General features: G+C 35.8%; 3 protein-coding genes across 11 annotated transcripts in view; 2 read left to right on the top strand and 1 right to left on the bottom strand.

Annotated features, from left to right (window-relative positions):
- Positions 1–253, top strand: part of LOC114877640 — a 45,912-nt gene extending 45,659 nt beyond the window's left edge. The window contains exon 13 of the mRNA XM_046286890.1: positions 19–253. Within this exon, the coding sequence (XP_046142846.1) occupies positions 19–176 (158 nt within the window). The 3' untranslated portion in view covers positions 177–253. The remainder of the gene's footprint in view (positions 1–18) is intronic.
- On the top strand, positions 170–15,650 carry LOC114877643 (spondin-1-like). 9 transcript variants are annotated; one of them, XM_029190496.2, is made up of 17 exons: positions 170–259; positions 4,363–4,564; positions 8,151–8,394; positions 8,554–8,740; positions 9,006–9,170; positions 9,305–9,428; positions 9,791–9,921; positions 10,172–10,361; positions 11,220–11,388; positions 11,879–12,230; positions 13,154–13,370; positions 13,445–13,615; positions 13,758–13,880; positions 14,072–14,223; positions 14,305–14,383; positions 14,449–14,508; positions 14,597–15,650. In XM_029190496.2, the coding sequence occupies exons 1-17, from the start codon at positions 257–259 to the stop codon at positions 14,770–14,772; spliced, it is 2,745 nt and encodes a 914-aa protein (XP_029046329.1). In that variant the 5' UTR covers positions 170–256; the 3' UTR covers positions 14,773–15,650. The 9 variants fall into 9 exon arrangements, with proteins under 9 accessions (XP_029046329.1, XP_029046327.1, XP_029046331.1 ...); XM_029190494.2 differs by having other exon boundaries at positions 10,172–10,391; positions 11,882–12,230; XM_029190498.2 differs by having other exon boundaries at positions 10,172–10,391; positions 11,879–12,110.
- On the bottom strand, positions 15,639–16,835 carry LOC114877647. The gene is made up of 2 exons (XM_029190506.2): positions 16,012–16,835; positions 15,639–15,919 (listed from the first exon to the last, which is right to left on the bottom strand). The coding sequence occupies exons 1-2, from the start codon at positions 16,585–16,587 to the stop codon at positions 15,764–15,766; spliced, it is 732 nt and encodes a 243-aa protein (XP_029046339.1). The 5' UTR covers positions 16,588–16,835; the 3' UTR covers positions 15,639–15,763.
- Between the last annotated feature and the right edge of the window lie 78 nt (positions 16,836–16,913).

Below are 16,913 nucleotides of genomic sequence, written 5' to 3'. Positions count from 1 at the left end.
ATAATTAATTATGTTTAGTTGTTTCAGGTACCAAACGCGAGTGGAAATGGCTCCCTCTGCATTGGCCGCCGCCAGTGACGACAGCGCCGCGCGGCGCGAGGCGCTCAGTCGGCTCAGTTACGCGCCGACCTCCGAACGGGGAGGATGTTATTGACGATTTTCGTTTACGCACGTGACATGAAGCACCAAAACCAATCGTTTTAAAACCAGTGCACGTGTTTCCTGACCAGTGTGCAGTTTTCTTCCGATCATCACCATGGTAAGTACCACAATTTATTTATTTTTTAATATTAGTTTTATATTATGTTTGACATTGTAAGTAATTATTCGAGTTAAAAGAATATTATAAATTCTAATCATTTATAAAATAACAATAATTGTATCGTAAAAGAAAAATTATTTCTGTTATCCGAAAATTTTAGTACGTTGTTTTAGTAAAGATTTTAGAGATAGCTTTAATAAATGAAGGTAAAAAAAGTGTTGCAACGTTTTTATGTACGAGCTATGTAAAAGGTATTGCTGGAGAGGAACGTTGATAAATGCGGGAAAGAGCGTTTCATTCTTCATTCTACACCGCTACCGTGTTACATTGAAATATATAGGTACACGACGATACGATGTTCGTTTTTAAAAATTGTAAGAATTTATCACGAACGATGAAATACCTAGGACATTTTATTAAAAAATCGGGTCGAATGAAATGGAAGCATAAATTAATTTATGCAAAACGATCGATCGATCGCTCTTGAAAATGATCTTGACCCGAAGTGTACGTTTCAAGGCGATAAATAACGATCTTTCGAACCGTCTACATCATCAATTAAAATTTAAATTTTTATTGTTTATACGAAAATACGCGGTATCTCGGCGAGTACCGTTTCTACCGCCATTTCGTTGAAGGTAAATGAAAAAGGAAACTGAAAAAACATCGTGTAAATGAAAAAGAATTTAATTGAAACAGACATCGTACAAATTTCATTCTTTTATGAAAACTGTCCAGTAATTGGAATAGTTGGTGAATATTGAAATTTTGCGTTGACAATGTTTATTACTTGCACTAAGGAAGGTTTCTATTCACGTTAAAATATTTCCCCTTTTTTTTTAAATTTAACTTCATCGATTCATAATGTAACAGGCGGAATACAGCGAGTACACTTTTTCATCTATTTGATCGCGTTCATCAATCACTTTAGGTTAAAACCATTCATCTGTTTCCTTTCTAAAAATTACTTTGAGAAAGTTGCGGGAAGCGAGATATTTTCTTTACTTTACTGAAACGTGTACCTTAGACGTTACAAATATGAGTTCTCATTTTTAATGATTCTCAGTTCTAATTTTAATATAATTTTGTATTTCATATCATTTTCAACAATTAACAATTCTCTTTACCCTAAACTCCTAGTGAAAGGGTTAATTTAACATGCGTGAAAAATTTCCCTGTTCCTTAACCTGGATCAACAATCACCCCGATAGACCGATGTTTTCCCTCTGATTTCCGATTGGACATTCATTCGTTGAATTCTACGTTCGATCGTGGCTTCCTTCGAAAAGTAAACGCAATCAGTATTTTATTCGACTTTCCTGGAATATCCGTTTCCGATTCACTGAGAAATCTGTGTTTTTAGCGAGCGACGTAAATACACAAACATCTATACGCCAGATAAAATATATGAAATAAGAAGCTTAGGAAGTAGTTTACCTGTTGATAACATCTTTCAAGGATAGCTTTGATTTAAATATTTGTCATTTTCCCCGGGGATACCTGAGGGAGGGGGAGAATTATCATTTTTACAATCTACAGTGTATAATAGTTTTTATTCGGATCTTCATAACGATGCCTCTAGGAAAATTGCTACCATTTGGTAGCTCGAAACCTTGCATCCCCGACTTATTGACATTCGAATGACGTATTGGCAGTCTTTACAATCTGTCGTTCACAGTTTCACTCCGCTCGACGCAATCCCTGAAGCCTCTTTCCTTTCTATTCTCTCCTTTTATTCCGCTTCATTCGTTCTTGAGCCTCGTTTCCTCACCTACTCTCACATAATAGGGGTAATCAGCCTCTACTCTCAATTCAGATAAAAAAAAAAAAAAAAAAAAACTGAATATGCTCTTCGAAAGGCTGAAGATTCTTTGGGACACAAAAGAGTTTTCTACCTTCTTGAATGATTGTCTTTTAGAGAAAGCATTACGTATCATTCGTGTAGGAATAATTATGAATCGTAATTAGAAGGGTATCATGTAATAATATCTTGGAGAATCGTTGAAACTAATGAACTATTCATAAAATTTTCATTTTTACCTTAACGGCGGACCGCGGAGAGAGCTATAATTTTAATTTCTGTACTTCATATCATTTTCTAAATTTTATACTGTTCCTCTAAAAATTATTTTTCCAATACATGAAACTTTTTTGGGTCTCGATTAATGAAATTTACTGCACGAAATTACACGAACAAACAATACGTTTTTTGAAATATGGAAACAAAAGGAGCGAACGAGCTTTACACTTTGCTATTGTAAAATCAAAGTTCAACGAATACCTATACGATGGTTCGTCAAGCATGACGTGAAAAGAAGTTAACGAGTGGAACGAGGGTGGCCTAGGCGATTCGTGAAAATGGAAAGCCAGCCGAATGCCAATGGAATTCGTGAACAGAGTTGCGTAAATTCTGGAGTAATGAGACAGGAAAATCATGGTCTCGTGGCTTAGGTATTGTTTAAATTTCTGTCGGTGCTGTGCGGTCGAGGATACAACGTGAATGGCAGTACGCCAGGACGAATCAAATATCCTGCCCTATATGCACCGTCTTTGTTCTCCATACTAGTCCATTCAACAAAAATAATATATCAATATCATATTTCGAAAAATCTTTCAATCAAGTTAACAAAATAAATTTTATATCTTTGATTTATTCTTACCTTTCCATCGATCTGTTTCATTGTTAATAATATTGATTAACAACAATTTAGCATTCGAAACGTGTTTGTAGTGTTCTGTAACATGGCGCCACAAAAGAAAAGAAAAAAAGAAATTGGGCTCGTTTCGTTTGCGCTTTTGCCAAGATGACTCAGCCAGTAGTACGCGTGTACGTGTTAGCGTACGCAGCAAGCGGCTAAGTAGTACGAACACACGTTTTCTCGCACGTGTTGGCGACGTTCCGGTGGCCGGCATTCACGTGCTTCCCCGTGGGATATTCGCATTCTAATTTAATAGAAGGTGGCATCCGGCAAAGTGACATTTCGCGTTTCAAACCGTTCGTTATCCACCGAATTCACCGTTGCACAATGCACGCCCGTTACATAATTAACAGACGTAATATGGAAATCACGTCCGACCACCGATACGTCATCAAAGATTACGCGAACGTTCGATAAACGATTGTCAATCGTTATCGAACCGCATCCACGAGATACAAATATAATCCGTTCAACGAGACGAGTCAGGATATGTTTACAAATTTGCGCGCTCTTCGCAGGGTCGAATCTCAGTTGTTTCCAGTTCTTCGAACGGTTCGGTCGAGGTTTGTGCTTTGAGCACGTGAATTTCCCTGAAACAATGATTCAAGATCCCTGAAACAATTTAGGTGGGTGTACAAAAGTGGCGGGAGAGAGGAATTTTCAAGGCTTAAAAAAAATAAAAGTAACAATTACCTTCGTCTGATTTGAGAAATTTTAATACATAAATTATCCTAAAATCGGAAGGTTATTAAAATTGACGTACCCTGTTCAATCGACTGATAATACGATTTTTTCTTATATAATAATGACGAGGGTCTGAACGTATCATTGACGTTTGCCTTGTTGAAGATCTTGGCCGTGGTGATTGCGACGAATCCGTTTATGTGTCCGAGAAAGAATCAATGTCGTAACCGCATTACGCCAATTACAAGAGGCGAGGAGTGACGATCTTTTGAAAAAAGAAATCGTGCTGATTTTCTTGGAAAGATAATTCTAAATTAATCGTAACGAAAATATCAAAGAGAATATCGGTTGTTTTCTTATCATTTAGCACACGTGTCGTGAATTTTCCAAGATGATCCTTGAAATTTTCCACTTTTCGCCTCGAAGGAAAAAGAAAAGCAAAGTAACCACCAGATTCGCGCGAAACGAAAACTCATCGTGTCCCACCATCTGTTGTGGGTGTTCGTGGATAAATTGGGTCAATCGGTTTCCGATCCTAATCCCACCCGTGACGCATCATTCTTATTTACTGCGCCAGTTTTAGACAATTTTCTCTTGACTGGTGACTCGGAAAATTAATGGAACCGGTAGATTTTTCGCGAATCACTTGCAGCATTGCCATTCGCCAACGCGTTCGCTATATCGATGTATTTAAATTATATTTCATTCCTTTTACAGAGGATGAAACGCTTAAGGGACGTCTGCAATTTTCTGCTGTTGTTAATGGCAGTATGCAGCACGAGTGCATCAAAATGCAGCAGACTTATAGACGGAACGACGATGCCTCGTTCGAATGCTGATGAAAAGTACCATTTATTCATCACATTGTTCAATCGAACGGAAACGGTCTCCTCCTACATGCCGAACACTAGATACACTGGTAGGTGGCTGTTTTATTTTACTTGCGAAAGGATTTTAAATTAAGACGAACTTCGGAGAAACTGTACTAAGGTTTCATTTAGAATAAATAAATTTACACGCGGTTTGACTGATACGACGCGGACGTAATGAACTTTGTCTTGAGAAGTTAGGGAAGACTCGAATGAAACCGGTGGAAGTTTTAATTCTCTTCGTGACTACTTTGAACAGTTAAATGGACTCGCAGTTGAAAGCAGTCGAATGCAAATTGCTTGTTTGTTTGTCTAAGACGAGAAATCCACTAGAATACACCGTTTTCAATTATTACCTAAGCAGCAAAATCAGCTATAGAAATTGTTTATATCATTTATCAATTTCCAAATTATATAAATCTTATACTAATTAGGCTTCTGCAGGAAAAATATTTTTAAAGATTTCTAAAGGAAGAACGGGGGGATTGAATTAAGTTTCATTCTAAAGACGATCGAAGGGATAGAATTCTTTATTTCTGATTCGTAGATGTTTGTTCAACCGTGTGTGTCCATTGGTTCATCGTCAATTAAGTTGGATCGATTGAACGTTCGCGTGCCTAGCTCGCGATTAATCGGTCCCCGACCACGTTTAATCCACTTTGTCGACTATCGAGCGAAACGCGCGATGCAATTATCGAAAACTAAGCCGGTCGACGTGGCCCGGAGACGATCCATGGCTACTAAAGCATGCAAATCCGACGAGTCTGTGAATTAATGCGTTACGTAACGCTGGCTACCAGCCAGGTGCGAGTTCTGCGTGAATGCGCTTCGACGAATGCACTGCTTGCACTCGGTTGCAATTGCAAGACGTTTCACGCGACGAACAATGAGCACCTCGCACCAGAGGGACCAGTCGTGTTTCGAGAACGTTGTTGTTCGGAGAAATCGTGCACGCTTCTACCGGTATTTGTTCAGTGGATAAAGCTTTTTCAAATTCCGGTTTCCGGCTGAAATTATACCGGCCTATTTTACATAGTTCCGTGACATTTCCTCTATCGTAGGTGAAGTGCAGTTATCCGATGAAATTAAAGAGAAAGAGTAATTTCATTATTCACGCGTTCCTATTCAATGGAATTTTATAAAATAAAGTGGCGATGAAATGAAATTAACAGGCAATATATTTTTCATTCTTTCGTGATTTGTTTTTTTTATTATAATTTTATATCTGTTTTATGATTGTAAGTGAAACACCGTAATTTTACACCGAAATAATTTGCCACCAGTATAATATTCAACGTTTTAAATAACATTTTAATTGTACATTTATTCGCTTTATAATTGAAATTGGAAATCAATTGACCTTTGAAAATTCAAAACAACGATTATTCGAGAATGATTTTCCTTGTTGCTTTCTTGCATTCGAAAGCTACAGATTTTTGCTTTTATTGAAAACACGGCTTTCCTTTTAATCAAACGATATCGCATAAACAAAACTCAATGCAGTTTTATAACGAACGCAAAGGATTTCATTTCCATACGAATTGTTTATTTTCAATTATATGTAAAAATATCAATGGTAAAGATTTTCACGAGAATATTGAAAATTATATTTAAATTAAATGATTTAATTCGCGTCTCTGGCAAAAGTGGTTCGATTTGAAAAATTGGCTTACTATATTTTCCTTTCATCTCCAATTCAAACACAATGGAAAAGGAAAGGAGAGAATATGGTTTACGATCATCCTTCGAACCCAGGTTCTGCAGTGATAAAAAGAGGATTTAACGAATAGTAAGGATACGCCGCAAAGTGAATACAGTATTGTCCTCGGTGTAATAAAACGAATTTTTATTGCACCAAGAATTTCTCTATTTCTAACGATTCGTTTTCAAAATGAATCCTCACCGACGTGTTAAAAGAAAACTGGTACAATTTTTCAACAGTTTCCTTTTCGATTGGAAAACATTAAACGAAGTAAATAAAGTTTGATTGGAAACGCGAAGCCTCCGGTGATAGAAAAGTAAATCCTTTTAGTGCTTTTTAAAAAGAAAAACAAAGATATAATAGAAATCCAGCTCTTCTGAAAACAAAAGATCTTAGTTTTGTGGAGTTGCACGAAATAACTTAAGATAGGTGAGAGAGAAAGAGATCGAGAAGAAAAGAAGCCTAGTGAATAAAAAAAAAAAAAAAAGGGAGGGGAAAAAGAACGACAAGAACTCGCATTATCGGGAATTCGATTAAACCTTGTCGTGCAGACAACAAATCTCCTCGATTTATGTTCGAAGGGTTTCTAAAGACGTAAACGGAGAAGCGATCAAGCAACGTGACAACTAAATTCACAAGACTGAGCTCGAGCTTCTAACGTTAACTAAAACCAATACTTTGCTTCTCGTTTCTTAACAATTATTTTATTAATTTAATTTTTCTTAATTTAAACTGTTTCAAATTTACCTTTCATATTCTTTTTTATTGAACTTGTTTCGAAAAATCAATCGTTTCAGAGATATCAGAAATTGCTGGAGGAGCTTCTTCCTTTTACATTATCATATCTCTTTCTCTCTATATATACAAAGGATATTCTACTTTCATTTCTACATATGACATCTTTATATTGTAGAATTACGAACTCTGTATGCCCTCCATTTCTCGAGTAGTATAGTTTGCTATCATCGATTGCAAATCAATAAGTAATATCCCTGATGGGCCTACGGATGATTTTCGTAGGCGCCAATGGGAACGAAAGGGTTCTGACATTCAACTGTAAAATTAACCTTTCTTTCCTATCAATTCTGCGTGGCAGCGTGGGAAACACGATATACCGACGAAGGTTTCATTTAATTCTGTTTCTCCCCCCTTTTTTGTTAATTCTTCTAATTCAGGGTTATGGGAACAATCGTGGGAGGTCATGAGTCACGGTTTGCTGACGCAGTTCTGAATTTCATGACTGGATTTATATTATTCACAGTTGTAGTTTTCTATGTTCAGAAATATAATATATTAGTTCGGCTATTTCGAACGGCAACGATTTATTGAAAACCTATAAAAGAAAAAACTCATGTTTGCCTTGGATATTTTGCCGGATTCAGGGTATACCGTGTTTAATCGAAGTTATATAAATAGCGAGCCACGGAGCAACCAGCCTCTATATCTCTATTTCAGGCACACGAATATTTCCTCCATATAGAAAATGTGGGAACTCAATTTGAAGATTAAAACTAGCGTTAACTTGTTCGCCTATATTTTCCTGTCGAACGGAGGTGAAAGAAAAACAATGTTTCACGAATAAATGCACTGATAAATGATATTTGCGATTGCAACTCTGCAAGCCTTTTCAATATCAAATACTCTTTGCAGAGGTGAAAATTTATGGCGGGGGAAACATTTTAACGTCCCGATAAATAAATCTGTACACGCGTGAACTGACAATGGGTTACGAAATGCTGGTAATAAAATGATGGTTCCAACATGAAAGTAATTTATGTACTTTGATGGAATTGCATGTACGCTCGATTGAAATCATGAATGTGAATAAAGAACGTTCCATAGTTAAATAACGAAACGATTGAAAATTAATGTTTCTTCGTGACAAATTTTGACAAAATACTGGGAACAAAGAGACGTGGATTCTTGTGTTACAGTAACGGTGCAAGCCGACAGCACCGGCATTATCCCACGAAAATTCACCAGGTTTCTGATATCCAGCGAGGCTGAGGCCGAAGGTGACTCGATGGACATCGGAGTTTTTGATCTTCAGGATGAGGCGTTAACAAGGTACTCAGAGATATGTCCAAACGCTGTCGTGGAGACCTCGAAGGTGCCGAAAGAAGAGGTTTCTGTGGCTTGGACCAGCCCTTCCGAAGGTAGCGGTTGCATATTTATCAGGTGAAGGGATATTTTAATAACAAGCATGAACGATAATTGTCCATATTCCCGCATGTCTCTCCGTTGAAGAAACGATACGTTTAACTTTAGTTTAATATCCCTAATGTTAGGCGATCTTTGCTAACGCGCGTTCTTCCATTTTCTTCGACCGTGTTACAGAGCGACGATATTGGAAACGCCGGATACATGGTACATGGATGACGGGAACTTAGTTCTGAAGATATGTCAAGACTCGAAAGCCGAAGCGGACGATCAGGGACCAGTGTTGCAAGAGTGTTGCGCCTGCGACGAGGCAAAGTACGAAGTTACTTTCGAGGGACTTTGGTCGAGGAACACTCACCCCAAGGCACGTAAGAACTCGTCAAATAAAATCGACAGTGCGATAGGATCGATCTCCACCGAGTCTAAGCTTCCTTTATCTTTCTATAAAAAGGAAAAGGAGAGAGAAAAACATTTTCTCTTTGAGTAGGTGGCATTTCGGTAAGAATGCCCAGGGGTTTGGTACCCGAAGTATCTACCACAGGATATTTTATTGCAAATTGTTGGAAATTTGCCATCTGACTTTCTGATTTCTTTGAGGAAATGACTTTGTTCCTTCGCAATTTTTACAGGATTTTCCTAGCAAAGGATGGCTCATTCGATTTTCAGACGTTATTGGAGCTTCCCATACGGTAGATTACGGGTTTTGGAAATACAGTGGCATGGCCAGTACAGGTCTGCGACAAGTCGCTGAACACGGATCAACCAGAAAATTAGAATCCGAATTAAAGGCTCAGGTAAGTATTACATTTTTATTAAAATGGTAACTTTTTATTTATATATTCGGAACTTCCACTTTTATGTTAAATCATGATTAAAATAATTCTTTTCTTAGGAAATAGTTACGTATAATCTTGTTATTTATTTCTAGAGTGAACATATTAGAACGATAATAAAAGCTAGAGGGATAAGTTATCCCAATGTCACTGGGAAAACTTTTGCAGTGTTCCGGGTTGACCGGAAGCATCACCTTATGTCTTTGGTGTCCATGCTTGGTAAGAAAATACTCTTGATATATAATCTCTCAAATATAATGTTTTTTCTTATCAAAAAATTTTATCTACTATTTTTATTTTAAAGTACCATTCGCGTCAGTAGAACTCGATATCGAGAAATTGTCAGGAACAGAAGTGCTTTCCAATGCAGAAAAGCATTTAGTTCGCGAATCTTATAATAACTTGGAGAAATCTTGAAACGAGACGTTTCTTCATTACATTGGGAACTTGTCTTAAATTATCGTGAAACTTCCAAAGAGTTTCGCTGCCACCGTTCCCTTTAATTTAAACTTTGAGAAATAACGTTCGATCGACCAGATTTTTGACGTAATTGGCTGAAAAGAGAAAAAACGATTTTCTAGATCCTTCACCGGATTGGATCGTCGGTGTGTCAGGCTTGGAACTGTGTCTGGCTAATTGTTCCTGGATAGAACACAAAGAGCTCAATTTGTATCCTTACGATGCAGGTACCGACGATGGAATTACTTATTTAGTAAGTGAAACTGAGTTTTTAAACATTGGTAGATTTATTTTTTAAAATTCTAAAATTCGAAACTTCTCAAATTCTAAACTTTTAAGATTTTAAGATTCCAACGTTCTAAGGTTTTAAGTTTCCCTCTTAGAACCTTGCCAAATACAAGATATAAAATATTTAACTCTATCCAAAACTTGTATTCCACCTTTTGAAATAAAAATTTTACACGACCCTCTTCGCATACAATAATAAAAAGTAATATTTCCAGTCACCAGATTCGCCAACAGAACCACAAGAACCCATCCGACGTATCACTTCGACCTATCCAAACGACTCGAGATCTCCGTTTTACGATCCTTCCGGTTTAGACATGAAACCCCTTGCGAGACTTTACTTGAATCGGCAAAGACTTTATGAAAAGTCCTGCGAGGATACCTCAGCGGATGCCGCTGATCCAGGTGCAACAATTGGCAGTAGTCGCAAAAACAGCAAGTATTGCTTTTGTACTGTAGTTCCTTTTATTTTCTGATCACGATCATGGAGATAAATACAGACTAAATATTTAATAATTAACAATCCTATTTTGATAGGTAATAAATGACAAATAAAAATATGACTTTAATTATTTATAATTTAAACGTTTCATTTAAAATTGCTTTCAAAGTCTCCATATCGTGAGGTGTTCAATTATTTGCCCAAGCTGGTTTATTTCTAAGGAAATAGAGGTAAATAATTATACTTGAAATAATTTTTTTATATTTAACTTGTTCGTTTATTAGAATTCGATACAATTTAGTCCATTGTAAATAATTGATGTTATCATAGCACACTCGTAATCAAATCAAACATCGCATTTTGCACTGCTTATGTCAGAATATTTCTAGCTTAATAGTATCCATTTCGTAGCTAGGACTTTCACCCTCATAGAATAAAATTCTTTAGATTTATAATTCAGCTAAATGTAATATATAAATATTTTCCTAATGAACGCATATAAAATATAATTTCCAGTAATTGATGAAACATCATTAGCAATAACGAGCGTGTACATTTGAGATTTATCGTTTAATGTTGCTTGTCAGTTCAAACATGAATTAATTAGTCACAAAATGGTATTTTACATACTGTATGAAACGTGTACTAAAGTCTTCAAATGTTCGATAAAATAATTAACAAAAATGATTTCGTTATCGGTACAATTTCAAATCCTTTAGACATTAAAATTGTGCTGAAATTCTTTGATGAGACGTGAAAGTGCAGACGCGTCAACTCACGGAAATGTCATTAATAAACGGTGCGATTTCTAACGTATGTAGAAGCCTGCAAGGTGACAGAATGGGGTTCCTGGAGTGCTTGTTCCGTGGAGTGCGGTCGTGGAAGCAAACTTAGACAAAGGCATTATCAGGACGAAGCTGCTGCGACGATGAACAAATGCAACACCATCCTAACTGACAGAGCGACCTGTTATGGGAAGAGTCCTCACTGGTGACTACCATCATTTTACAAAATTATTAATCAAAGCGAAATATAAAATATTGTATATCATGGTCCGATCAGTTATTCCCCTATTTCGAGAGTAGTTAACTCCAGGCGGCAGCTTTCTCGCGACTTGAGAACCGCAATCGCTTGGGAAACGGGATTGAACGTGCTCGTTCGTTGCTTTATAATCCCAGTGAATGCAAACCGCTAGCATTTTAACGAGCCAGGATTGTGCCGTTCCAGCGACACTTGTCCAGCTGTCGGCTCGTTAAAATCCCCGTGAGTTAGTATTCGCCGAAGTTGTTAGGAAACCCGAGGGTGTCGAGGGTGTCGAGGGTGGTTTCATAACTCGAATGAACATTCTGAAATTCAGACGACAATGCGAATTTACCAATTTCATGCAAAATTACCAGGCTGATCGGATTCCAAGGATTATTCGAATTCAAACGTCTAAGTTTTTACCATTCAACTTCATTAGAATAATTTTGTGTTGCAGTAGCAAAGGAGGCCGTTTCGCGCACCTGTTGGACACAGAAAAATGCGCTCTAACCGAATGGACCAGTTGGAGTTCGTGCACGGCCACGTGCGGACCAGGTCACAAGACCAGATCGAGGAACTTCCGGGAGAAGAAGCATCGGAAAGAATGCAAATCCATTCCCGACGGGCCGGAACTTCAACAGACGATCGACTGTGAGAACGATCCGTGTCTCGATGGGGATATGGATGAGGTAAGAGAACCGTCTAGCCAGACGGAGGAGAATGATGTGGATATGGAACAGGACAATGGTGACGGAGAGGATTACGAAGGAGAGGAACCGACGGTGGAGGTAACCGAAAAATGGCTGCAGGTACAGAACCTTTGAGAATTTCCAAGAAATTTACTAATTGCCGCGTAACAGTGTCGGCTTTTCTTTGGAAACCTCACAAGTACACGTGGCACCTCGATAGTAACAAGTTCGACTCGCTCGCGAACGAAATAGGACGAGTGTAACATATTAAAAATAGTAGATGGCATCGCTTTTGTATGGTGGTTTCTTTTAAAAATTTAAATTATACGAGTTTCGATGCATCTTTAATGTTAATTTACTCAAAGATGAAACATCGTTCTATGCTTTCCATTTACTGTTTCATCGTTCATGAAAATGATTAACAAATTATCGATCATCGTGAAAGTAACGAAGACCGTATTGAGAGATTGTCTTTCAAATAACTCACAAAATAAACAGATCATCACTAACGAATCTCGAATTTGTCAGAATGATCGTCGTTCAATTCGCTAGTTTAACTGAAAACCATACCTGCACCATTTCTCGCAGATCCATCCATGGTACTGGCATCCTCACGTAAGTCGACAGATTTACTCGTGAGAAAAATGAAATCGACGATCCACTAATTCAAGATACGAGTGAGTTAGAAGCAACGAAAGAAAATCGACAGTGTTTATTTTTATTTTTAATAAAAAATTCATTTTTCTTCTGCTCACTCAATTCATTCATTTACATGTGTTGTTTACATATAAGCTGTAACATTTCTCACGAATGTTTCACAAAGCATTACTAATTCTTCAACGTCATGAATTTAATAAAAATCTGTTATTAAAACTATTTATTCTAACTTGATTTTAAATTCAATTGAAAAATGATTCTGATTTTGCAAGAAATTTTGAAACATTGAAAATGAGTATAAAATATTGCTGTAAATAAAAACCATCCTAGTGTCTGTCAACAGTTGTAATCCCTTTATTAATTTATTTATTTGCTTTTACAAATAGAAGTGTTCCGAGGATCGTTACACGCAGTGGTCGTTATGGTCCCCGTGCAGTTCCAGTTGTGGTCCTGGTGTCCAATTGAGATCCAGGCTGGTTAACAAAAATTGGAGCAGCATGGGGGACAACGACGAAGATGTAAGCCTCGAAGAGTGCAAACTGCAACAGGCTGCATGCGTAGCGAATATTCCAACGTGCGATTTCACGAAGGAAGAAGCGGAGAGTAAGTTGAAATCTCCTCCTCGATTTTAATAAGAATTCATTTGAGCATAGAGGGAAAGAAATGTTCGATTCCAGAGATCTGCAGGGAACCGATGAAAGAAGGAGGATGCAATGGAAATATTTTACGAGCGTATTTCAACCAAACGGTGGGTCGTTGCCGTCTGTTCAGTTATTCCGGCTGCGGTGGAAACCGCAACAATTTCCAAACGGAACAAGACTGCAGAAATGTTTGCGGAGATTTTCAAAGTAAGTTTCGCTTCTTGGACATCGTTCGGAATTAATTTGTAAACTAACAAAAGATTTGAGAATTTCTCAAACATCAAAGACCGCTACTTTAACGAGATCTTCGCCCTTATTTTGTGCACGCTTTCCCATAAAACTAACATAGAAGAATTAAGGACAAACGCGTCTTCGACGATGAAAAATTATAAGGTGTCCGTCAGCAGCGTTCTCAGCTATCACATACCTGCTCAGGATCAACGCAGCACGAAGATAAAACGAGCTCACCACGGTGATACTAATAATATCAGCTTTTTACAATATTTCATTTCGCATGATTGATAAGAATAGGATTAAGGTTTCTGGAGCCCGGGGCTTTAATTTCATTTTATTTCATTAATAGTTCAAACGTGTAGTTTCAGAAAAAAAAAGTAGAAAACATTTCAATTACATTATGTATCACATTTTACCACTTTCTTACAGAAAGATTAGAATTCAAAGGGATACAACCGGACAGCCAAGTGATAGAATCACAGGAAAACACGAAAAACGTTGATTGCCAGGTATCTGAATGGAGTAATTGGTCACAATGTGCAGGATGTCGTGGATATACAGAGAGTACCAGGGAGATTTTGGTCAATATTTTTTCATAATTAATAAAAATGAAACATAAACTGATGTTCATTTAACATAAATTATTTAATTTGAATAATTAGGTGCCTTCTAGAGGAAACGGTAAAAATTGTCCAAAAAAGATGCGTCGTAGGAAGAAGTGCCATAAAATTCCACCGTGTTGTAAGTATCTCTATCGTCGATGTAATAGTTAATTTAAGAAAGAAATTTTAATGGAAAATGTACAGCCTTGCAAAGGGATGGGCCTGGACGACGCACGTATCGTAAAGAAGCGGAAGAAAATCAAAGTGAGCTTCGATTATTAATGAATAAAGTTATTAATAAATAGAAATTCTATTTACGATTGAATCAATGCCGGAGAATATTTCCACTCAGTTTCAGTTGATTGCAAAATGTCACAATGGTCCTCTTGGTCACGTTGTACAGCCACTTGTGGAGATGCATCACAGTATAGAACAAGGATAGTCAAAGTTCAACCCTTTGGTCCTAGAGGTAAATTATGCCCCTCTTTAGTAGAATATAGGAAATGTCATACAGTGAAATGTCCATAAAATTACCGACATTTTTTACACATGTATGTTTTTCAAACAAAACAAAATCTATTAATTTTTAAACAGTGTAGGTGTTTATTTGAAGCATTAATATAACATAACGCACAAAAGTCGTGCCACATTTTTTAATCTGTGTCTTGTTATCAACATTACATTTATCATTTTCTGAAAGAATCAAATAACACTTAACTATTACAATAGTTCGTTCAGTTAACAGGAAGTGCATTCCAATTACTTGTAAAAGCAAAAAGAACTAAGTTATTGAGATTTATAATAAACATATACTATTTATAATCAATTTTAGATTTAATTTTTACATGACTAGATTACATAGAAGATTCTGTTTTGTTAAAAAGAATTCTATAGAAAATTTAAATTAATTAAGAATAATCAACTCATTTATAACAGATAATATCATCTGTGTGGGTATCATAAAAAACATATTTATAGCATTTATAATATAAGATTTAAGAAAATATAGATCTCAGTTTAAGACCAAATACTTATATGTATTTATGAAAATCATATATTTAAGATTTTAGTAAAATCAGTTCCAGATACTACAAACGTCGAGAGAATACTTGTATGTTGAGACAATACTATATGTATATGTAACATATCTCTAGATAGTAAGATATTTACTTATTAATAATAAATAAACCATTGTTACTATATTAGTTTATTCACTTGGATCTGATAATAATGGTATTATACAGAGTGGTCCACGCTGTTGTTCCAGGTCGTAACACCGTTATTAACGCATTTATGAAAAAATGCGTTAATATCGGAGTTATGACCTGAAACAATTGCGTGACCTATTATCTGTGTTCTTATCCTATTATCAATAATGTTATAAATAAAACTGATTGCAAATCTAATGCTTATTTAATTATTCTAACTTCAAGTAAAGTATACATGGAATACAATAAATGACCTGTAATAATCTTAATTTATATTTGTTATTTTTATGATATTCACATTTATACAAAATTTATATTTTCTTAGTATCAAATTTTTTATTATCACTTCCAGTTTCTTCATTTTCAGCTTTTAAAGGTAAATAAGTAAATCTTGTACAGGTTTCCAATATCTTTTCACCTTCCATAACTCCTTGGATATTCTTCTTTATGGCTTGTAATACTTCTTCCTAAACATTAAATGCAATTTTATATCCAATGAAATTATATACATAAAGTAATTAATCTAATTATTTTTACAAGCATTGATTTCTTCCTTTACCTTATTTTTCTGGTTTTCAGAGTAAGTCAATATAATTTTAACTACATGATCTTTATCCAGTAACTTATTAATATTATTCAGCTTTGTATCTAAATCATGTTTATCAATTTTAGCTGATATTTCAAATAACTTAGTACTTCTGTACTTATGATCTTTTTTTCTATTTTGATTGGTTTCTTTATTTTTATCTCTTTTTTCATTTTCATTTTTTTCACTTGTGCCTATTTCTTTAATATATGTTGCATGATCTACAAGTTTGTAAATATGCCTGGAACCTTTAGTATCAATATATGGCAGCTTTATTAAATAAAAATTATGCCGTTTAGCAAGCTTTTCTGCTTGTTCTAGCTTAGTAACAGTAATAGATCCATCAATATTCATAAGTGTAATTTCAGGAATTCGTACAGTTTTTTTCTTCTGTTTTGCCGTAGTTTCTTCGACATCGTTCTTACAAGTTACAGCAAGTTTTATTGTTCTTAATTGTAAGAAATTAATCCTTATACACTTATTACTTGTAATTGAAAGCACATTATTTGCACAATGTACAAAGTTAATTCTTTTTAATGATCCTAACATGTCAATTTTTTTCTAAGCAACATGTAATATACGTTTATTACATAAATAATCGAAACATCAAAACGAAAGTCACAGAGAAATAAGTGCTTTATACAAATCCATCAATGTTAGTATGTAACAATATTCTAATGTTGTTGCAAATTTGAATTAAAAACTTATGTTTATACCATTTTAATTGAACCGTGTTTGAAACTGGTAAACAAGGTTATGTATATGTACATATATTTACAATTCAATTATTAGGTTATGTCACAGCCAACTCTAGGGAAATCCTACTCTGTTGCATTGTCTACACAGTGGTACCAATTTGAAAATTGTCCCTGACA

Source organism: Osmia bicornis, chromosome 8 (assembly GCF_907164935.1).
Source record: "Osmia bicornis bicornis chromosome 8, iOsmBic2.1, whole genome shotgun sequence".
Classification (NCBI taxonomy): domain Eukaryota; kingdom Metazoa; phylum Arthropoda; class Insecta; order Hymenoptera; family Megachilidae; genus Osmia; species Osmia bicornis.
Note: the sequence above shows the minus strand (reverse complement) of the source record. Positions and strands in the feature narration are given on the sequence as shown.

Bases quoted from the DNA above. Each gene is read 5' to 3' on its own strand.
- LOC114877647 (XM_029190506.2), bottom strand. From the start codon at position 16,587: ATGTTAGGATCATTAAAAAGAATTAACTTTGTACATTGTGCAAATAAT. The intron at 15,920-16,011 runs GTAAAGGAAGAA...TTTAATGTTTAG, and splicing joins CTGAAAACCAGAAAAATAAG to GAAGAAGTATTACAAGCCAT.
- LOC114877643 (XM_029190493.2), top strand. The intron at 8,395-8,553 runs GTGAAGGGATAT...ACCGTGTTACAG, and splicing joins AGCGGTTGCATATTTATCAG to AGCGACGATATTGGAAACGC. The intron at 8,741-9,005 runs GCACGTAAGAAC...CAATTTTTACAG, and splicing joins CGAGGAACACTCACCCCAAG to GATTTTCCTAGCAAAGGATG.